The sequence below is a fragment of the Argentina silus genome, assembly GCF_951799395.1.
Source record: "Argentina silus genome assembly, chromosome: 15".
Classification (NCBI taxonomy): Eukaryota; Metazoa; Chordata; class Actinopteri; order Argentiniformes; family Argentinidae; genus Argentina; species Argentina silus.
This window is the reverse complement of record NC_139669.1, coordinates 9,986,507-10,009,024: the sequence shown is the minus strand read 5'-3', so window position 1 is coordinate 10,009,024 and position 22,518 is coordinate 9,986,507. Positions and strand designations below refer to the sequence as shown.

Below are 22,518 nucleotides of genomic sequence, written 5' to 3'. Positions count from 1 at the left end.
TCCTGGATTTTTCCCCCTAAACGATAAGTGATATTTCTTTACTATATATTTGACCAAATGTGTGTCATTGTAAATGTTGTCTTCATCAACCCCTACTTGAGCTACTTGATCGACCCCTCCTCCATCTAAACTCCATTGCCATGACCCTTTTGTTAAAAATGCACAAAAACACAATTATGGTTTTTTTTATATTTACGTTTTATTTTTTGTAATAATTTTTGTTGCTTGGTATTATACAGGTCATTCGTACAGCTTATAATATAGTAAATAGTAATTACACACAGAGGTGTGACAAATACAACACACCTGTCACCCTCACAAGATACCACTAACCCACAAACATGCATAAAACAACCACACTCTCACACACTCTCTTCCACACAGACATACTATGAATACATCCCTTAAATGTATTGAACAAAAGATAAAAATGTAAAACGTTAACCACAAAGCCCCGTTTTCCTTCTTAACCTCCAGAATTACATCCCAAGACTATATTAATTTGAAAATACGATAACTAATAGTAGTATTTGTTTAACATAATTAGAAAAATAATAATAATAAAAAAAAGTAGCAGGAAGGCAACTAATGAGACAAGTCAAGCAAGTTTTGTTGAGAAGAGCCAGACTGGTGCAGGTCGAGGGGTCCTGAGGACTTCTTGCTCTGACAAAATACTGAACGCAAGCACACATGGAGTGACAAAAGCACTGTAAAGCATTAATAATACCAAGGAAAGTCATCCGATGTAGAGGGGAAGGGTAGAGGGTAGAGAAAAGAGGTTATAGGACTATTCATAACAGATAACCCCGTCACAATAGGGTTCAGAGGCTGAATTTCATCCCCCTGACATTTATTATAACCAGGCCCAAATGGTTAATTATTGTGTCAGATGGTCAAATTGGAAGCAATATTCCAATATGTATATAGGATTCAGGAAGGCAATAAAATCAGTTAAAAAAAGGGGACAGACAGGGCACCCAACATTGAACAAGCTTATGGCACAAAGAACAACACTGGGGATATGCATGGGCTGGGACTGAACAATCACAGAGTTGTAACCACTGTAAGGCTCTAAAGCAAAGGCCACTTCATTGTAGTCTCTCTCCACCATCAGTATCTCACAGGATTTTCACCATCCAAAGTACTGAATTAGACCATTCTGTATGTAGAGTACGGTCTAGAGAAGATTGGTGTACAGAAGACCGGGAGAGCTACTGATGAACGAGTTCCATCCCCACTAGTGAAGAGCAGACACCTTCAGAGCGAGGCCCTGTGTGAGAGTGACAGTGATATGTTTGCATACTAGAAAAGGTAGAAATGTCTGCATCGTGTATGTACTGCTGAAAGAAGAGCGAGCTAGGGCTCTATTTGATTGCATTGGAGAAAAGAAGTCTGCATCTTCTACCGACAGCCACATGAAATACTGGATGTCAATCACTGCAGTAGTTAGTCAGTTTTTTGTTGATTTTTTGTTGGGGTTTTTTTGCATTAAAACTCAGTCACATTTTCTCACACGCACATATTCACACATACATACATTCATTCATTCATTCACTCCCATCATCTGTTCACTGTCATGTCAGTTTCACAGCCCCCCCCCCAAAGTGATCACTCTTGGCCATCTTCAGTGCGCCATTTTAAGAAGTCCTCCTTCCGTGCGTCTGGCTTGATCTGGTTCCGCATGCCACCGAGGAGGTTGGACGTCGCCTCGGAGGCCACTATTAGGGGACGGACCACGGTGGGCGGGATCTGCCGCAGGACTCCACCCACAGCGCCGGGTAGACCCTTCTGCTCGTGCCCTCGAGACGCCACATCGCATAGGGTCTGAGCTGTGTCAATCACCCCCTGGGAGACAGAGAACACAAGAGGAGAGTGGATGAGTATGTGTTGTCTGTTCGCTAGGTCCTTTGTTGGGAAGTACTCTTTTTTCATAATGACTGACTGTCCGGTTGACCAGTAGTACACCTACCTCTCTGACAGTGTCATAGGCCTTAGCCACGCCCTCTCTGAGATCGGCAGGCTGGTGGGCGCGGCGGGGCCGGGAGGAGGGTGGACGGCCCTCTGTGATGAAACGGTTCAGCGGGGGCGTTGGGGACAGGATGTCATAGACTGTCTCTGCTGTGGCCTACAGAAGGGGGGGAAGCAGGAGAGTTACAACAACTGTAGGCCAATGAAGAAACATCCTAACAATGCATAAACATCAATGACTTCTTCCTTAGAATTCTACCTCCATGGCTTGTACTAGTCTTTAGAGTCCTTACCTGCATGGTCTAAGTATAATTCTTGTTTGGCCAGTGCCCATACATTTCTACACAATGTCAATCTTATGGCTGGGTAGGCCACATTTCAGTAGGTAGTCTGGTCCGTACCTGTATGGCCTGCACCAGTCTGTTGCTGAGCTCCAGAGCTGCGGAGGCAGTGGAGGTGCCGAAAGATGCTGCCCCCCGCTGGAGGCCCCGGATAATGCGGCCGTCCCGTCTATACTGTTCTATGGGCATCCAGAACAAGTCCCTCACTCCGTGGACTAGAGAGAGGGAGAGAGAGAGGGGGAGGGAGAGAGGGAGAAAGAGTTGGACTGATGAGGTTGACCGTCCAGTTCCAGTAAAAGGTTGGTTATGAGAAAAACAAATACCAACAACAACAAAAGTTGTAAACATTCACTTTCTCCACTTACACAGCTGCACCACCGAGTGCATGGGGCCTACCCCTCCCAGAATGCCCGGCAGCTGGTTCTTCCTGATGTCTGTGAGCCACTCAGTGACAGCGTACTGAATCACCTTATCTACACCTAGAAGTCTGGGGAGGAGGGGCGAGAGAGAAAAACAAGTTATGAAACAGTACGACAAAAGCTCCAGCTTTAGGAACACAGTCTTCAGTGATTACAATGACTGGATATTCCAAAACAGGTGCTTTGGACACAATTGTGCCATATTTAAACAAGACTAAGCATATTCCCAGAGGTTGTACATAACCCCATAGAGACCGAGAGAGAGAGAGAGAGAGAGAGAGAACAGTACCCGTGTCGGCAGCAGAGTCTCTTCAGCTTCAGCTCAGAGCAGTTCAATTGGGCCAGTCCAATCAGAATCCCTGCAAACGTTCCCTAGGAAACAATAACAGATCATTGGTCAGGTGTGTGATAGAATGGATCAACCACTACTAGGCAATAGAGGTCAAACGTCTTCCTCTTGGTAACCTTTGCCCTCTCACCTGCTGAATGACCACATGCTTGCCCTGATAGTCTAGCCAGATGGGCACCTCAGAGGTGAAACGGAACTCCCTGAAAGAGACAGACAGAGAGAGAGATAGACAGACAGACAGAGAGAGAGAGAGAGAGAGAGTTAATTTTTTAGTAGACAGTTGTATGAAAAACAGACAGTTTTTTTGTGCAGTTGTATTTTTTCCTACACCCCCTTCACCTCTAACTTCTGGTGAAGAGTGGTGGATGGAGCTTACTTACCGGAAGTAGATTGGTTGATCGGTGGAAGACGAGGAGCCAGCAGAGGAGGAACTCTGTTCGCTATAGGTTGTTTCCACGGAAGCTGTGAGGTCAGGCCCCAGACTGGCACTTGACTCCGCCTCCTCAGCGGTCTTCTGGGAAGGGTCTGGCTTCACTGAGAGAGGATGGAGAGAATGATAAATAAATAAATAAATAAATAATAAACATAATGCTAATGTTATGCTGTGCACCACTCACCATCTGATGCAGGGTCCACAGGCAGGTAGGGGTTGACCCCAGCAGCCAGGCTTCTGAAGAAATCCTTCAGGAAGAACAGAGCGTCCTGGAGAGAAGAGGGAGGTAGGGGGGGGAAGACAGGGCGTTAGGGTTCATGTTGTGTTTACATTGTCGACTAACTATAAGAGTGGTCGATATCATGGCGGTTAAGACTGTGTACTGAGCATAATACAACCATAATGTGACTGGTTAATATGACGTACCTGGTCGATGTTGAGACGGAGAGGGAGGAGACTGACTCTTAAACAACATTCAGGACCACCGAGGCCCGAGTCTGGACACACCTGCAGGGCCTTCACTGTCAACTGACACACACACACACACACACGGTAAGATCACAATATTACATACATATCAATAACTCTAGCCCTAAATCCTAAGCCTAAAAGCTAGGTCACTGAGACACAGTGACACCTGTTTACTGCGCATTTGATAACTAAACTGACGGGACGAAAATCATATGCGTCAGTGGAGGCTGGTGGAGGGAGAAACCAGAGGACAAGCTCATTGTAATGGATGGAACGGAACAAGGAACGGTGTGTTTGGTAACATTCCTCATTCCATCCATTACAATGAGCCTGTCACAGTTTCTCCCTCAACCAGCTGCCACTGTTATGCATAGACAGTACATCTACTGTTTCCCCCTCCCTCCCTCCCTCCCTCCCTCCATCTCACCATGTTGGAGTGGGCTCGCCGAGGCATGCTCTCGCTGGTGTAGAGGTAGAGGAACTTGTTGAGCTGGGAGGAGGCCAGCCGGTCTCGTACCTCCAGCTCCTGTACGATAAACACCTGGCGGGAGAGGGGCTGCTCGCCCACTGCCCCCACCCCCACCCCGACCCCCAGGCCCGGCCCCCCCTCGCCCTCCTGACCAGGCCCGGCTGCACACACCACCACTGGGTAGGTCTCGTGCTGGAAGCTCACCTGGACCAGGAAGAGAACAGTTGACGATGAGGGGGGGGGGTCATGATAGTTGATGTTAGTTGATGTTTTTAACATGCACGCTACCGTTGTTTTGCTTTTTTGTATTACCGTGTTCACTTTTACAAAAGGACATTGATGAGAAATATAGAACGAGCAGCACTTCTGGTAACACTTTCTATAAAGGCACACAATAGGCATCTATGATGGGTTATAATGTCCTTAAAATATCATAACATGTTATGTCTGCTGATAAGACGGTATAATGCAATATTTTTTATTTTTTATAAATCTACTAAAACAGATCTACACAGCACTGTAGGAACATATGACTCACACAGACAGACAGAGACAGACACAGACAGACACACACACACACACCTTGGTGAGCTGGATCTCCATGAGCAGGGTGTGTTGGCGGCCGCTGCCTCCCGCCCAACGCCAGGAGTTCTGGGGCCGCGAGGGCGCCACAGAGCGGGACGGAGAAACACGCATCCCTGAGGAGGCAGAACGAGCCCTGGAAAGGGAAGGAGAGAAGGACAGGGGGAAGGAGAAAGAGAGAAGGAGAGAGAGAGAAAAGGAGGGAGAGACTGGTAAATGCTCAACAAGTGTGAAATTAAAGTTCCTGCTGCTGTATTATGTGTGTATGTACAGTATGAACAGATATGGGGTGTGTGTGTGTGTGTCTGTCTGTGTGTGTGTATGCCTACCTGCTGCTGTGCGGTGTATGGGTAGACATGGCCTTGCCCCCAAAGTCTCGCCCCCCGTACAGATGCCAGACGACAGACACCTCTCGGAGGACCACCCTGCTCTGGGGCACGGGGAAGCGACTAGGGGCCCGCAGCAGGTCTGAGCTGCCCCTCGGCCGGGAGAAGTGGTCCTCCTTCATCCGGACAGGCCCTGTGGCCAGCACTGTGACCAGGGGCTCCCCATCCCTGGACTGGAGAGAGAGGGAGGAGGAGAGTTGAATGCATGGAGATTGAATGCAACGTGGGCGCTGTGCCACCTTGTCGACTTGGCTCCGCCAGGATGTAAACATTTCAGAACAGATATTTAGTAATGATAGTTTTCAGCGTTGGTTTTAATAATGCAATCCAGCGCCACCTTGTTCAAAAATCCTAGGGAGAACCCTGGGATGGATATTCAAGAGTTACATGGAGAAAAGAAGAGACAAAGGAGGGAAAATAAAGCACAAGAGAAATAATAAGAAAGAGATTGAGAGAGAAAGCGAGAGAGAGACAGAGAGAATAAAAGTGACAGAGAAGCGGGTGTCTCACAGGTATGCCCATCCCAGGAGCCTCTAGGATGCAGAAGTCATCGTTGTCGGTGGACCCCTCGTCGGACCCCTCCTCTGATATTCCATCCGCCTGCACCTCGGTGGCTGTTGCCACCAAGCCGTCTAGCTCAGACTCCTCCACCTCTGGGACAGGGGGGCGGAGCTTACGGGCCTCACCAGGAAACAGGTAGACGGAGACAGGTGAGCCCCGCGGCACTGTGGGAGAATCTGGAAACATATCCACAATCAATAAACTAATAGAGAATGATCAGCCATTATATACAATCAATCAAATATCCTGACGTCATCCATCTCCATGTGGTCTATATTATCATTTAATGCAGTGTTAACTATGCCTTACCCATGTCCACATCCTCGTCTCGTTGGCTCCTCTCGGTGTCAATCAAAGCGTCCGCCAGATCGTACTGGTTGATCTCAGCTGTCTCGGCTGGGGGGCAGGGTGGCAGGGAGGCGGGACTTTCTGACAACTAAACACACACGCCAATACACACTCAAATACCTGGCACAACATAAAAGATTCAACAAAAGCAAATATATATGTTTATCTACAGTGCCCTGCGTAAATAATGGGACAGTGAAGCATTCTTCTTTCGGCTCTACACTCCAAAAGTTTAACCGTAAAATAGGGGAACTATGCATAAAAAGGGTAATTTCTGACTAGTGAAACCAATATGTACACAAATACCATCAAATAAAAGTATCTAAGTACTAAGAGTAATAAGAGTATCTCTACTTTAACCTCACAGTAATTGTTTGATTACATATCCAAACCAAACTTTTGGAGTGTAGAGCCAAAAGAAGAGAAAATGCTTCACTGTCCCATTACTTACGCAGGGCACTGTATATATACTGTATAATAGAATTCACTCTAGGCTTCTACCTAATCTATAGTTCCTATGGGGCCTCTCTCTCTCTCTTACCGGAAGCTTCTGTCCGGCGATCTCCGTGGGTGACTCATGGCGTGGAGGCGGGTGCAGGTCGCCCTGGGAGACCAGGTACTGCAGCAGGTTGACGAGGGCGGCGCAGGAGTCGGCACAGGTGTGGAGGTGGACCACGTTATTGGAGCAGCGCAACTCAAACAGGGGCTGGGACTGAGGAGATCAGGGAGGTGGGGGCGGAGAAGAAGACAGGATGGCCGGGGGAGAGATAGAGGATCGGCAAAGTGAAGAAAGGAGGAAATGGAAGGAGAGATTAATTATTGGACCACATTTGAGACAGATATGTCAACACACACACACAGCAGGGTGTAGCTTAGACTCACTAGTTTCCCTGTATTACTGCCTTTCCATGTGGTGATGGCCAGCTCCAGCAGATCAATGTCCAAAACACAGACGTAATCTGAGGGAGAGAAGGGAGCACCAGCACACACACAATTTTCTTAACAATGTGCAGGACACATTTTGTGTTCATTCCGACAAGCTCAACTTTACACACTGTCACACGCCTGTCACACGCCTGTCACACACACACACACACACACACACACACAGTTAAATCAGGTGTCGTACCTCGTCTCAGGTCCACTGTGTCACTCTCACACTTGTCAGAGAGGTAGAGGGCGGAGTCATCCAGGATAAACCTACACAGGAAATAACAACATGACCAGCTTAGCTACCAACTCAAACGCACTCTCACTAAAGACTAGCATGGACATATTGAAGAACGTGACAAACAGCTGAAGTAATAATTCATATGAGCCATGAATCCTTCATCGTTGCATATAAAATACCTGAGGTGAAAGGTAGCAGTGTCCACGATGATGTTACTGGACAGGGAGAAGGATTCTGCTGTGAACAACACTCGCAATGGAAGGTAGAGGGGCCTGAGAGAGAGAGAGAGAGAGAGAGAGATTAAGCCTGGTGTTATATGATTCCTCATTACATGGTGTTCTGTCTGTCTAAATACGTAAATCTATGCGTGTGTGTGTGTGTGTGTGTGTGTGTGTGTACCTGTAGTCCACGGCGCAGGTTGCCAGGTGTGTGTGTAGGACGGTGATGACCGCAGGAGGGGTGTAGCCCAGGATTGGGTCATCGATGACATCCAGAAATTCAACAAGCTGTCATGAAGACAAGACAGACAGTCTCTCGTAAACAAAAGGCGACACTCATACACCCAGACAAACACACACGTGGTCAACTCATGGTGAGCGCCTGTGTTGCTACTCGCAGAAGCTTCCCACTGCTTCCTCATACGGTACCTGCTCATGCCAACTCTGATTGGTCTGTGCCATGTGATGTCGCATGGTGGCACCTTGGAGACGAAGAGCAACCAGGAACTCCTATAAAACACAGACAGACAGACAGACACAGTAAGGTAAGAGCAACATTCCATGCAATTCCAAAGGTGTATCTAACCCGAGATATCAATGAGACAAATTACCTTGACGTTTCTCTTTGGGTCCAGGGTGATTTTGATGGCTGTGGACAGCATCTGGACTTCACTCTCCCCACTCACACTGCTCACCCCTACCTCTGTGGGGTAAATGGTAGGGTCCAGATGCCCTGGGGGAGCGAAGCTGGGCATTTCCAACCGCCCTGGGACGGGGGTGTCTTTGACCACCGCTGCGAGGGGGAGTACAGGGAAGGGAGGTAAATACATGATGAATACATCCACAACAATCCCTTACACTCCTCTATTAGCACATTCACTTGTTATTTAGCCACATTTGAGGCTGCCCATAACCAGGTGAGGTTCTTAAAAAATCTACCAAGAAATATGTGCGTATACAATACATAATATTGTTGTACATCATAATAATATTATGTAATACACAAGAGGGGTTAATGTCTCTGAACTAATGAGATCTGACTCCACCCACCTTTGTGGTATAGCTCCACCCTCCTGCTCTCCAGGCACAGGAAGCTCAGATGGGGGTTGTTCTGGTGCTGCGCTACACTGAATATCTTCCCCCCTTCCAGGTCCAACAGAATCTCCCCATGGTTGTGCTCCTCCTAAAGGAGAGAGAGAATACATTGGCCAAATCTGAGAACGAGGCGAGGAGAGATAATGCAAGGGATCGAGGAAAGACTTTTGAGATTCAGCCATTGTCTTCTTTGAGGAGCATACAAACAACAAGGCCCGGCCAGCATGTGAACTAATCCCTGTAGCGGATCACTGGCCTCACCGTGCTGTCTGTCAAGGCTTGGAGGCGGCCCTTGCTGATGACTACTGTCAGGGAGAGAAGGCTGAGGGCGTGGTTGGGGCGGGGCTCCGATTGTCTGCGCCTGTCTGATTCACTGGCTGTGTAGAACTGAGACTCCTCCTCCTCGGAGTCTGAGTCTGAGAGGGAGGGTAGATATCAGAGTTATAGAGCAGTTTACCACCACCCTGAAAGCCAGGTAGAATATTTATTTTATTTCATCGATCCTTTATTAAACCAGAGAAGTCACATTGAGATTTACACATCTTTTTCAAGTGAGCCCTGGCCAAGAAGGCAGCATACACAAGAGACAACACAGCATACAACACATGTCAATGGATGGATAAAAGTGCACCAATAGGACACTATTCAGGTCTGAGGGAGTGGAAGAGGGGAGGCGGTTCCTGGGGGGTCTCACCCAGTCTGAAGGCCGACTTGCACAGCTGGAACTCATCATCCTGGTGCCGGCGGTGAGGGTTAGGGTGGGGACTGCAGGGGCCCTGGGGGTCTGGTGGCGGTGGGGGAGGGGGCTCCCACATCAACAAGTCATTATTGATCCTGGAGGGGGGGATGGGGGGGGGTTAAGCTGAATGTTGTAAACGCACACACACGCACACGTACACGTACACGCACACGTACACACGCAGGCCGTACAGACCTGTTGTAGACACTCTGGAAGGCCTGTTTGCTGGGCAGGAGGATGTACGCTAAGGGAAGGGAGATGTCCACCACACACTGGCACTGAGACACACACTGGGCCTGAAACTGCTGCATCTCCTCAGGGTCCGCAGGGATCACCATCTGACAGAGGGAGAGGGAGGGAGAGAGAGAGTGAAGGGGTGAGAAGGAAAGAGGAGAGAGACAGAGACAGAGACAGAGAGAGAGAGAGATAGGGTGAAGGATGGAGGAGAGAGAGAGAGAGGGTTGAAGGAGGGAGGGAGAGAAAGAGAGAGAGAAGGGGTGAGAAGGAGGGAGAAGGGGAGAGAGAGAGAGAGAATGTAAATCAGATTTTCAGAAAGGTATGCATCAAAACAAGTGTTTTGTATTGTATTGAAGAGGTGTGACTGTTTTGTGAAGGAGGGCTGGTGAGAAGAAGGGTACCTCCTCCGTCTCGAACATGGTTCTGTTAGAGGAGAAGGGCGAGCTGGTCTTCTCCCGGAGTTCACAGGGGTTCTCAAACGACATGGCGCCCAGGTCCCTCATCAGGCCCAAGCCTAGACCCCCCAACCCAGAGCCAAGACCCTCATCACCACTCACACGCACTGACAGTCTATGGAGGGAGAGACGGGGGCGGGGTAAAAGGAAACCATTAATTTGAGACTTGGCTTCTGACACACACGCACACACACGCACACACACACTTTATGTCGTGCACTCGAGTTTAATATCATTATTAATAGACTCCCTTGTGATGTTTTTTTTTTTTCTCTTTAATTAATTGCATAATAACTACACTCACTTTCTTTTAGATTTACTGACACCCGCGCCAATGTAGTACCCTTTGTTACCACAGTTACCACATCGTTTCTTATTAAAAAAAAAAGATACCAACTGAAACAGGACTGTAAAAAAGGCTAACTGTTTTTTTGTAATGCATCGCAACTGACAAGTTTCTTACAAAACCCAGTAAAGCACCACAACACACCAGTCTCACCTGGGAATAGAGTCCTGGCTCTTCTTAACTCTGATGCAGGGGAAGGAGCCTCCCTCCCAGCCCTCATAGATGCCTAAGAGAGGAAGCCATCACAGAAATGTCACCCTCAGTGTGTGAGTTTACAAGCATGCACACATGTGCGTACAAGCAAGTGTGTGCATGTGTGTACAAGCATGAGAGTGTATGTACAAGCATGTTGTGCGTGTGTGTGTTTACAAGTATGTATGTATCAGCAAGCGCGTGCCTGTGTGTGTATAAACATGAGAGTGTGTGTACAAGCTGGGTGTGTGTGTGTGTGTGTGTGTGTGTGTGCGCGTGTGTAAGCAAGCGTGTGGGTGGGTGCGCCCCTCACCGTGCAGGTCACTGAAGCTGGCCTCCAGTAGTTGTGTGAGGCTGGGTCCAAGGTGGTTGGAGGGTTCGGGCTGGAGGTCAGGGCCCTCCTGGTGCCGCAGTTCCAGGTCACACAATTCTAAAATCAGGGTCTCCTGCCGCACGGCCCTCTGGGAAGGCGGGCGGCGGAGAGCGGGCGGCCGCAGGTCGGGGATGGGGAAGCGGAGCTTCAGGACGGCGTGGGGCGAGAGGAGGGAGAGAGAGGAGCGCAGCTCACAGCTCTGGGTCTGAGAGTGGAGGAGAGGAGGGAGGGAGGGAGAGGCAGAGAGGGATGATATGGTTATGATATGACTACATTTAGTTGTAATTACACATGTAATCGGTAATTACACATGTAATTACCGATGATCACCATGATGATGGTACACTGCATAATGACGCGACCTATGTTTTCCACATGTTTACTATTTGTGTGTGTTTCTGGTTGTGCATCTGTGTCGGTCTTCCGCTCAGGGTATATGTGGTGTGTGTATGTGTGCGTGCGTACCTGTGTGTGTACTGGGCCTGTCTGTGTAGGACAGTGACTGAAGGCTTTGCTCAGCGGGTCCAGGCGGCTCAGTATGTCCAGGTCCAGCTCTGCGCTCAGCTCCCCCAGCTCTACTCTCACAACACTGTCTCTACGCACCACCCGCTGTTTACCCTGCAATACAGACACAGTCACACACACACACAGTCACACACACACACTCACACTCTCTCTACGGACCACAGGATCCGAAATACAGGAACAGGAATGTGCACGCACCGCACCACACACACACACACACACACGCACGCACGTAGGCACGCACACACACACACACACACGTTACCTTGCGCAGGTGTTTCTCTGTGAGGCCGTAGTGCAGCTGTGCACAGGGTCTGGCTGTAGCTCCCACTGTAAACAGGCCAGCACGTTGGAACTGGAGCAACTGGAGAGAGGGAGGGAGGGAGGGAGGGAAGGAGTGAAGGCAGATAGAGGATGGAGCAGAGGGCAAATAAAGAAAGAGAGATCGAGAGAGAGAGAAAGAGAGAGAGTAAGAGATAGGGAGGAATGGAGAGAGAGAAAGAAAGAGAGACAGAGATAGGGAGCAAGGGATAGAGAGTGAGAGAGAGAGAGAGAGAGTGTAAGAGAAAGGGAGGGATGGAGTGAGCAAGAGACAACATTGTAGAGAAGTTGCTTTATAGTCATATACAATGCTGCCCAACTGCTGCTGTAGCGAAGTGTATTGTGGTGTATTTCACTCCTGTAGTACCTCAGTGTATTGGGGCCCACTCCCCTCCCACAGACACTCCAGAAGTTCCAGCCTGCTGAAGGACAGGTCGGAGGTTACGGCCCGGGAGTGGCGCCCTGCACTGCGCATCTCAAACGCCACCTGCACTGCCGCCCCTGTCATCCTGAGAGAGGGAGGGAGAGGGGGTGAGCAAGGTGATTCGGTTAACAAGTTTGTTGTGGGCCTTAGTGCAGCTATTTGTGTTTGTGTGTGTGTGTGTGTGTATGTGTGTGTGTGTGTGTATACCTGAGGTGAGAGTGGGGGCAGGCTTTAGCGAAGCTAGCCCTCAGGTGGTGGAAGTCTCTCTCACTGAACATGCTGTCCTTGAAGAAGGCCAGCTCCCGGAAGAACACCTCAGACACCTGGGCCAATGAGGATGCTCCGTCGGGCCCAGGGGGTGGGTCCCGTTCCAGCAAGGTTAGGGTTAGCCCGCCCAGTGTGAGGCGGAGCAAAGCTTCAGGCTTCAAGGGTTCCGATTGGCTACTGTGTGAGCGTCCTGGGAAAGTAGCGGTAAAACAAGATGAGAATACTCCGAACTGAAAGTAGGAGTGGAGGCATATTACAGTTTGTGTTTCCTGTGAGTGTGTTAGACCCTCGTACACACTACAGGTAAAAAACGCAACATTTTTACTTTGAACGCCCTTGGAGCAAGTCTGTGTGTGTACGTACCTCGGGTTCTGCTGCTACACTGGGGCAGGCTGGACAGTGATCCTGGTACAGGATAACGCCTGGGACAGTTCATCATGCCCTGAGAGGTAGAGAGGGTGAAAACACACACACACACACACACAGACACAGACACACACACCAGAGAATTTACATGCTAAAATAACGCACCCCATTGACTACATAATTAAGTGACACATTTTCATCGAGACAGGAGTCAGGATTTTAGGTTATAGCGGGACTGGGACTGGAAAGGAAAATAGTCGACCCAGGACAAGAATAGATCATTTCCATTCCCATGGGAAAAATCCAAATGCTCTCACAAGTAATTGAATACCAACATCTGTTCAGACATTTGAATAACCACGGCCATCCCTAATATAGGGGCGACTGGCAAACACCTCATACTCTTAACACACACAGACACACACAGATACACACCTGTAAAGATGGTGGTGGGCCCTGGGTGAAACTCGACTGGCTGTGTATAGATGACTCCATATCGCTGTCAGAGAGTTCACTGCCAGAGCGCGCCGACATCACACTACTGGTCATACCAGGACCCATGGAGAAGAACATCTCTGAGGAGGAACACACACAAATATTTGTCAATTGTATGGCGAAAGGATTTAGAATGTGAAATGGATGAAGTGACAAAGCGTTGCACATCATATCAAACATTGGGCACAATATAAGAGAGGCCCAGGGAAAAAGTGTTAGCATAGATTTGACTTTACTCCCCTCAGGATTTATTGGATGGGTTTGTCACAAGACACTGTGTGCTTGTAGTGTCGAGGAGCACAGGGAACACCTTCTATATGCCCTGTGGGAATGGCCAGTTGTGCACCCCCTACGGGACAAATCCTTACAGTGCATAAGAGACGGCCTTGGCCTACTAATACCCAAATCACCAAGATTAGGCCTGTTGAGTGATAAATCCCAAATGAGAGGGATTAACCCAAAATAGGGCGGGTTGTTTTGTAGGTTTTGCTTGTTGTTGCTTTGTTGTCTTGTTCTCACAACAACATTACTAGCATAACATAACAACATTAACAGTACTGATACTCACTCTGCATATCGGCAATATCTCCTGTGCGCCTGTTTCTCACTTGCTTTGACAGCTGAGCATGACTACTTACATCTTAGAAGCTATATGCTTTTGGGCATTGCCCCTTCATAATCACGCATCGCTGCACATCTGGTATCTGGGGGCTTTGGCTCTGGGGGAGGCAGAAGCCATACTGTCTCTGACCACTATGCCACTGGGGCGCTGTTGTAAACGTTTCCATTGGTCTTAACATCTCAGCACTCTGTGTATTATTCTCTAATATTCCTTGACAAATTAAACCATTTTATTCTTGCTTTTCACATGAAACATTTATTTATTTTTAAATAAAAATGTTAAGGAGGCACTGCCTCCCTTCCTTTCTTGCACCACAGGCCCCTGCCTCTGGAGCATATTAGGGCGGTGTCTGGGAACAAAATTACAGGAGCATTGTCTTCTGTCCTCACCTCCGTTCTCCAGGCCAGTGACGAAGGGCTCCAGGTCTGGCTCGGTGTCCCAGTCTGGGTCTCTGTCCCCGGGGCTGGAGCTCAAGTGCTTGCTCAGGTCATCCTCGATCAGACGGAAGTCATCAGGGTCCAGGGGACGGCTGTGCACCCCCCCGCCCTTACCTTCAGGCTCTGGTAGATAGGGACACAACACACTCTCAATATACTGTATTTGTGTGTGTGTGTGGGGCAATGTGTGTGTAGCAGAGAGGCAGTGTGTGTGTGTGTGTGTGTGTGTGTGTGTGTGTGTGTGTGTGTGTGTGTGTGTGTGTGTGTGAGCTCAGTATGATTTCTCCCAATAAAAAAACAATAACAAAAGAATGAAAGCTTAAGAATGCTAAAAACACCAATCTAGGTCACGGTGTGTCTACAGTGTGTAGGGAGGGGACACCTCTATTGATGGGGGGAGGTAATAATGACTAGTGGTGTGTTACTGTAGGTGGGCGCAGGGCAGGGCAGGCCAAGTGTAACACGTTACCTGTGTCGATGCAGAGGGCAGACAGCAGGTCTGTGAGGTGAGTGATCTGGTCTGGAGACAGCAGCAGGTGGAGGCAACCCACCTTCCCATCCAGCTCCAACTGACAGAGAAAGAGATATGGGGATAGAGAGAGAGAGAGAGATATATATATATATATATGAGAGAGAGAGAGATAAAAATAATGAGTGAAAGACTACAAAACTTCGGATCAATTCAACCCTGGTTATATGCACACAAAAAAGGCACTGACACACACACACACACACACACACACACACACACACACACACACACACACACACACACACACACACACACACACACACACACACACACACACACACACACACCTTGGGTCCGGGCAGCATGTCGTTCTGTTTGATCTTGACTGTGGTCTCCATGAAGCCAGAGCAGCTGCCGATAAGGAGGGGCTGGGGGGCCTGAGGGGGAGAGGAGGAGGAGGCCTGAGGGGGGGCGTCATCATTGTCCTCGTCATCGTCATCCTCCTGTTCATCTTCCTCATCGTCTTCCTCCTCACTGGCTGAGGCTGAGCCTGCAGTGTCCTCCGCTATGGGGCCCTGAGGAGGAGACGGAGAGACACTGGTTATGCCTGCTACTGGCTAATGTTATTAGCATCTGTTAGCCCCCATCTCCAGTGTTGGCTATGAGTGTTTGAGTCAAGTTTTTGAGAGAATGCTGGGTCTCTCTTTAGTGGCACATGTGTGACCTAGGGGCCTATGCAAGTATGTGTGTGTTTGTGTGTGTGTTACCTGGGGACCGCCGGTGCTCTCGTACCGCAGCGTCACGCTGCTGAGCTGGAGGATCTTGTGCAGGAAGGCAGGAGGCTGGTGGATGTCCACAGGCACTGTCTGGCCGCTGGGGTCTCTCACCACCTCGTCACAGTACTCCAGCCTGCACCACAGCACACAGCCACCGGGGGCAGCAAAACACAACTCAGCCAAAACAACAAAAATAACCTTAAAACTCACTTGATGCTTGAGCAAAAACACCCCAACCCTCAGACAAGCTTTACTGACTGAACAAGGGGCCCCATCCCAAATAGCTGGATTACCTCATGTCCTTTCCTTCCTGACTACTAGTCAAGAGAGGTCTTGGGGAGTGGATAGGCTTTCCTGACCAGTAATCCCCCCAAGGAGAGGAGGAGGTGGAGTGCTTTATTGGGATCCACGCGTTGTACAATTTGACATTGACTCGTTAATGTAATAATTAAGATTGGGGAATTCTAATGTAATCGTTTTAAACTGAACCCAGGCCCACAAGCTCATCAGGGACAGCAGCCACCCCAGCCACGCCCTGTTCCCTCTCCTTCCATCTGGGAAGTGGTACCGGTGCATCCAGACCCTCCCCCCCGGTCATCTATGTTAGTGCAGCAGTACTGTGAGAACTTACCGTTTGATGTGCACCTCTAAGGCAATGCCCGTCTCCAGGTCCAGGGGCTGGTGCTCCATACGAACGATGGTGTCCAAGAAGGTGACTTTTATCCGACGAAGAACTGCAGAGAAAGAGGGAAGATGGATCTTTGAGTGCTGCATTCACACAGACCCTGAAACTGCAATGTAAGAGCCCCCTGTGTGTTTGTGACCACCTGCTGCACACACTATATAATGTTACGCACGCACGCACACACACACACACACGCTGTGGCTCACCCGTCTCAATGGTCTGTGCAAACATCTCCAATCCCTCCAGCGGGGCAGGTGGCTCTTCGGATGCCTCTGGGGGGTCCTTCAGGCACTCCTGAGCCAGCTGCATGCTGGAGGTCATGCAAGTGGACCAGCCTTGGGAGTCCCAACCCCCACCTAAACATAAATATAAACATGATTAATTTCATCAATGACTCATCATGACATACTGTATCTCATCCAACACAATCATGTGTAACTCATAAGGGATAGTTAAGTTGGAACATCCAACTTAAGTCTTATATCTTGGGCTTAACTGCATGATGGTTTGGGGTAAACATTGCTTACTTCTTAAATTGACAAGCAAGGTACCTGTAAATTAGGAGAACTGGTCAGCCAGGCTGTGAGATTACTTACTGGTCCTGTACTTGGGTCTGCATGTTATCTGAAGGCCAGAGATGACAAGAGTGCAGTGGTCGGTCACAAGCGCAGCCCAAGGAATGGTCACAGATATACTGCTCACGAAGCCGTCCACAATCTCAAACGGAGCCCCGAGAGACTCCAAGAGCTCGTTGACCGCCTGGAGGGGAGGCAATGAAGAGCGAGGGGCAGAACAATAGAGGTGTGAAAGGGAAACTCTCCTTATGATAAACAACTATGCTAATAACATAAGGCAAAGGATTTGATTGATGTGCAGGTTTAATAAATCGAGGGACTGATTTTGCAACATAGCCTGGGCCATTTCAAGTTCGTTAAAATAACTGGAGTGACGCTGCATAAGGTGATTCTTTCATAGACATTGGCTCAAGTTATTCCCCTAACTGCTGTTCCTTGAATTAGTGAGACGAGAAGCTAGCTAGGACATATGACGAGGATTGTTGTTCTTCTATCTTGCCCCCAATTGCGAAATAGCGAGGGGGGTGCGAGAGGCGCACACACACGTCGAGTTGCTAGACAACCCATCTAGCTACTTGCACTAACTTACCCAAACATCGAGGTGGATATCTTTGATGACACCACTGCCATTATACAAGTCCAAACTCAGTTGTTCCAAACTCAGTCGTTCTTGCAAGAAGTGTCCGAGGTAATGTTGCAAGAGGTACCGACAGGCCCGCTTCTTGATTGAGCCTGACCAGGGGAAAAGCCAGCGAGACATGGGGCCGGAGAGATTAGGGTGAGGGAGCGAAGAGGTGGTGGAGGAACACTAATGCAAGAACAGTCCTCTGGCAACTGCATAACAAACAAAACAAAGTGTGCTAACGAGGAACGAGCTGGCTAGCTCATAGCTGTGTGGAGGGCTAAGGAAGGTGGTTAACCGTAACTCTTCCTCTCCCCTGACACGAAAACTCGGAAATCCTTTGTGTCAGGATCGATGAGAGTCCAACGTCGTTTGAAAAGACGTTATTCTTGTTATATTTGGTTATTCCAGTTCATCTTTTTGCTACATTTGCGTCGAAACTGGACAAGTCATCTTGGATATCTCCCTCTTTCAGGGTTGTTTATTGTTTTCATACGCGAACTGATGGTATGGTAAGGACGGCAATGCGTCATTACGTCACGAACGGGAAGTAGGATTCAGAAAGACGCCATCTTTGGAAGGTGAAATATATAAATCTGGTTGACTTAACCAGAGAGGTTTAAACCTGGTTTTATGGGAGGTGACATGTTTCACTTGACCAAAATGCTGTCATTTTTGGGAGTACATTGAGTACAACATGTGCATTTTCTTATTTTTCAACAAACCAGCATGTACAAAAACAGGTTTAACACAAATTCAGCCAATGCATTGGCCATTTTACTTTATTACTACAGTATGAAAACATGAACACTTTACTTAAAACTAAGTTTACAATAACCAACATTGATCATAACACCAGTCTTCAAGCCAAGTTAATAACTGACACTTGGTAATTGTAACAATGCAGGAGAAAATAAATGTGTTACAGTCTCCAAGCATATCTTTCTACTTAAAACAAAGAAAAAACATTAAACCAAAACTAAATTCCATATAAAACATAATAAATTACAGTTATCTACAGAATCTTCTCTCACTAATTAAACAGTAAGTATTATCCAACTCGGTCCAGCTTTAAGAAGGCGACATCTGGGATCTTGCCTTCAGCCTGAGGGGGAAGGTGGGGAGAGAAGGAAAATGAAAACGAAAACATCAGTTGGACAAAGTGAGAGTCAAACATGGGTCCAGGCTGGAAAACTGAGATGAGACTCTTTCAAATTCAGCCCTTTACACAGGGAAATTACAATGTACATTTTTTTACATACAGTATTTATGCAATGGAACTGGATCTGCCATGGTAAACTGTTTAATTGCTACAAAAACAAAGTATGTAATTGTAGAGACAGTTTCATTGCATAATTTGCAACTGAATTACCTTCAGTTGTGTAAAGATTTGCCCAGCTCTGTTGAAATCCCACTCGTTGTCCTGAAGACACTTCTGCGACCACTCCAGGTTCATGCCAGACTTGAGGGAGAAGGCGGAGAGCATCTCCTGTTGTGGGGCGGTGAAGGTGGGCACTGGGCTGCTGGAGGGGGTGGGGGCAGGTTCTGCAAACGCTCTGCGAATCTCCTCCGTCGTGGCGTTGCGGACAAAGAGCTCGTCATTCACAATGCACAGACTGCAGAAGGAGAAATCAAAGGCAACAGGCAAAGCATTGTTGGATATATAGCAAAATCATTCTTGTTTAAAGCTGCAGCAATAAGAGTGAAGACAGACTGTCTTAGAGGAGACATATTTGACTTAGTAGAGATAACAAGGGACCTCATTACGGACTTACCCCGAGTTCCCAGCCGGCACTGTGATGAAGACCCGAGAGAAGGCCCTGACCGAGTCTCGAGATTTACCGTCGACTACAGGAGAAAAAAAGCCAGAGATAGGTGAGGAGAGGACACAACAGCAACCAAAACATCAGTGTCAAAAAAATCTAAACCAAGTATAGACTTCACGTAATGATGGATAATGAATGTTTTGTGAATAAACTATACTCTGGGAATGGACACATTCAATACAGCTATATTAGGATATCTATTGTTTATTAGCATGACACATACCTTCTTTGAATACTCCACTGACCGTAAACGAGAGTAACATGCTCTGGAAGAAAAAAGGTTCAAGGTTTACCAGTGTTGGTTTGAATTTTGGCTTCACCAGATCAAATTAGCATCGCCCAAATATAAAAAAATAGGTCATTTTTCAGTAGTCCTTATATAAAAAAAAAATAGCCCTGCTCCTCTCCCTCGAATGCTCTGTTTTCGATGGGTGTGATTTAAGAGGTTATGAGTATCACCATGACATGCTCATATTATACTGTAATAGGATGTGCTCTGGGGAATAAAAGTCAATCAAATAAACCAATGATATAATTTGTTTACATTTTACATCCCACCCATTTTAGCTAGCACTAGCAGTGCTCACATTGTCGGCTCCCAGCAGGTACAGATAACAGCCAAGACTAGATGAAACTGGCCATTTAGAATGTTGTGATAAAATGTAGCAAGACTGGTTCAGAATACAAAAGGTAAAAAAAAGTATGTCGCTACAATTTTGCAAGCTAGAAAAACAATGTGTTCACTAACTTTTCTTAGTAGAGTTGCTAACAATTGTACAAAGCTAGCTTCAAAATAACCAAAAGTGCAAAAAATGAATTGGTCAACATCACAGCAAGCAAAAAAATAAAACATTGAACCTTGGAACGAAAGGCACACAAGACGAAGTGTCAATCAGAAATGCGAAATGTCAAACAGAAATGCGAGTGTCACACTCCAGTCAACCCCGTAGTCTGCTGTCTTGAGAAATTGTGATAAGCAAAATGCTACTTCTTGCTTCTTTTTGAGCATTTTAATTGTAAACAATTCAAGTATGTAAGCTAACATTTACCCAGACATGATTTGATATGGAAATCAAACAAACTTTAGTGGGCCTTTAAAAACAACACAAAGAGGAAGACCTCAATACAAGAACTGTTCATGTACGGTATGATACCGTACAAACTACAATACAAAAAAACACATTCTGCCTACCGTGTAGGTGTTGACGTCTACGTTGAAGCAGGCCGTGTCATGCTGAGTCTTCGGGAGCTCGTTGAGGAAAGCCACTACGGCGAGACGTGTGTGCTTCAGTAGGCGGAACCGTGTAGCTGTGTGGAGCAGATTTCAAAGGGAAGCATTAAAAAGGTGCACAACACAGGAGAGATACGACCAGCACGCACGTTCAAGACAGGCTAGGGGGTTTCTGGATTAGTTAAACAGGACACTTACAGAGATCTTTGAGCCGCTTGATGTTCCGGCTGTCTTTCTGATACTCTCCCAGACTGCACCTACAAAGAAAGAGGGAGAAAGTAGGACAGAGGGAGTAAATCCTGATGCAAATAGGAAAGTGTGTGTTGTAGTATGACCTCTGATTGGAGAGTGTGTGTGTTTGCGTGTGTATGTGTGTATGGCTGGCTTACCTGGACGGGTTCTGGCTGGAGTAGGGTGTGCTGAGTGAGAAAGAGGCACCATCATGGTAGGCATCCAGAAGAGGCTGTCTGTCCCCTGCGTCATAGATACTGTAATACCTGGCATAGAGGGATTATAAAACACTGTAATACCTGGCATTGTGAGGTTATAACAATGTAGTAAGTGGCATAGAGGGGTCTTTACAATGTAATAACATTGTGATGACACTAAATGGAGAAAAGTCACTCACTGTTGCAGGAAGCGCAAGATTAGGCTCTTGATTTCATCTGAACCAAAACAGCTGCTCTAGATCGGGCAAAGGAGAGAGGAGAACTAAGTAGTAGAAACAATAGTATAATGTACAGAATAACACGACTGAAACTAGACAGTACAGGATTTTGTGTCTCCCTGGCACCCGGATACAGATTGGCTGTTGAATGCACACCTGGTTTGTGATTTCTCAGGTAGAAATACAGTAAGTCCCCAATTAGAAAACTAAAACTACACTAAAAATCAGCAGGAGAGCAGCTCTTGAGGACCAGAGCTGTACAGTGTTGTTGTCCCGTGTGAGCCAACATGGACCACACTATCAGGTTACCTTGCAGGGGGGGAGGGTGGTGGGTGCTTCCACATCAAACCCTATCGCCGGGGGGAGATCATGACCATCCTACAGGGCAGCAAAGAGAAAGCAGACATAAGCAAGACAAAGTCCTTTTGAAACAAAAAAAAAAAAGGAGGGACAAAGTTTGACTGCAAATACACTGTGATCATATATAACAATGATTCCGGTTTACTTTGCGGCCGTACAGATAAGGAAGTTCCCATTGCCAATATGTATCCTAATGACCTTGAGGATTTAATGATTGACTTACTTTAGAGCTGTAACACAAACAGGCCATGAAATGGTACACCAGGAACAAACAAACTGAACTGTAGATCTGGCAATTAATGGTAAATGCTTCATACACATGAAATAAGATTTACGCTTCTTTTTGTTAGAGAAGAACACTCAAATGTATACTGGGGGGAAAAGCCAAAGGACATTGCAATAGTTGAACCGATAAGCAAGAGAGCAAGAGCCAGAGAGTGACAGATACCCTCGGTCAGTTCAAAGAAAAATAGAGGAACAGAGAGGAAGGAGGATGGGTGAAAAAAGAGAGTATGAAAAATGGTCTTATTCTCTTGCTGAGATGCCAGGTTAATCTTACCAGTCTGAGCAGCCGGGGGAACCTCTCCCTGATCGCACTAACAGTGAGAGAACAAGAGCAGAGAAGTCACTACCCACCTCAGACACAGACATACACACAGTTATACCAACTCACTTTATGCATATTTGCTCATTT

At 47.4% G+C, this 22,518-nt stretch overlaps 2 protein-coding genes across 2 annotated transcripts in view; both read right to left on the bottom strand.

Annotated features, from left to right (window-relative positions):
- Positions 1 to 198: 198 nt before the first annotated feature.
- Positions 199 to 18,200, bottom strand: atg2a (autophagy related 2A). The gene is made up of 42 exons (XM_083685941.1): positions 17,708 to 18,200; positions 17,140 to 17,302; positions 16,750 to 16,899; positions 16,490 to 16,592; positions 15,850 to 15,991; positions 15,430 to 15,657; positions 15,080 to 15,179; positions 14,563 to 14,733; positions 13,492 to 13,631; positions 13,054 to 13,132; positions 12,631 to 12,880; positions 12,367 to 12,508; positions 11,944 to 12,042; positions 11,619 to 11,771; positions 11,094 to 11,358; positions 10,742 to 10,814; positions 10,189 to 10,357; positions 9,746 to 9,888; positions 9,506 to 9,645; positions 9,073 to 9,227; positions 8,767 to 8,899; positions 8,328 to 8,509; positions 8,146 to 8,226; positions 7,898 to 8,004; positions 7,678 to 7,770; positions 7,457 to 7,527; positions 7,210 to 7,286; positions 6,869 to 7,039; positions 6,289 to 6,415; positions 5,929 to 6,155; positions 5,362 to 5,591; positions 5,033 to 5,168; positions 4,409 to 4,654; positions 3,937 to 4,038; positions 3,695 to 3,779; positions 3,458 to 3,611; positions 3,208 to 3,277; positions 3,018 to 3,100; positions 2,675 to 2,796; positions 2,370 to 2,524; positions 1,970 to 2,125; positions 199 to 1,845 (listed from the first exon to the last, which is right to left on the bottom strand). The coding sequence occupies exons 1-42, from the start codon at positions 17,876 to 17,878 to the stop codon at positions 1,609 to 1,611; spliced, it is 6,081 nt and encodes a 2,026-aa protein (XP_083542067.1). The 5' UTR covers positions 17,879 to 18,200; the 3' UTR covers positions 199 to 1,608.
- Positions 18,201 to 18,490: 290 nt separating this feature from the next.
- Positions 18,491 to 22,518, bottom strand: part of nxf1a (nuclear RNA export factor 1a) — a 9,424-nt gene continuing 5,396 nt past the window's right edge. The window contains exons 11-20 of the mRNA XM_083685946.1: positions 22,384 to 22,420; positions 21,774 to 21,842; positions 21,426 to 21,481; positions 21,187 to 21,294; positions 20,996 to 21,054; positions 20,759 to 20,874; positions 19,790 to 19,832; positions 19,516 to 19,588; positions 19,113 to 19,356; positions 18,491 to 18,845 (exon numbers count right to left, since the gene is read on the bottom strand). Of these exons, the coding sequence (XP_083542072.1) occupies positions 18,792 to 18,845; positions 19,113 to 19,356; positions 19,516 to 19,588; positions 19,790 to 19,832; positions 20,759 to 20,874; positions 20,996 to 21,054; positions 21,187 to 21,294; positions 21,426 to 21,481; positions 21,774 to 21,842; positions 22,384 to 22,420 (859 nt within the window). The 3' untranslated portion in view covers positions 18,491 to 18,791. The remainder of the gene's footprint in view (positions 18,846 to 19,112; positions 19,357 to 19,515; positions 19,589 to 19,789; positions 19,833 to 20,758; positions 20,875 to 20,995; positions 21,055 to 21,186; positions 21,295 to 21,425; positions 21,482 to 21,773; positions 21,843 to 22,383; positions 22,421 to 22,518) is intronic.

Bases quoted from the DNA above. Each gene is read 5' to 3' on its own strand.
- atg2a (XM_083685941.1), bottom strand. From the start codon at position 17,878: ATGTCTCGCTGGCTTTTCCCCTGGTCAGGCTCAATCAAGAAGCGGGCC. The intron at 8,005-8,145 runs GTACCGTATGAG...TCTTCATGACAG, and splicing joins ATCAGAGTTGGCATGAGCAG to CTTGTTGAATTTCTGGATGT. The intron at 7,287-7,456 runs GTACGACACCTG...TCTCTCCCTCAG, and splicing joins CACAGTGGACCTGAGACGAG to ATTACGTCTGTGTTTTGGAC.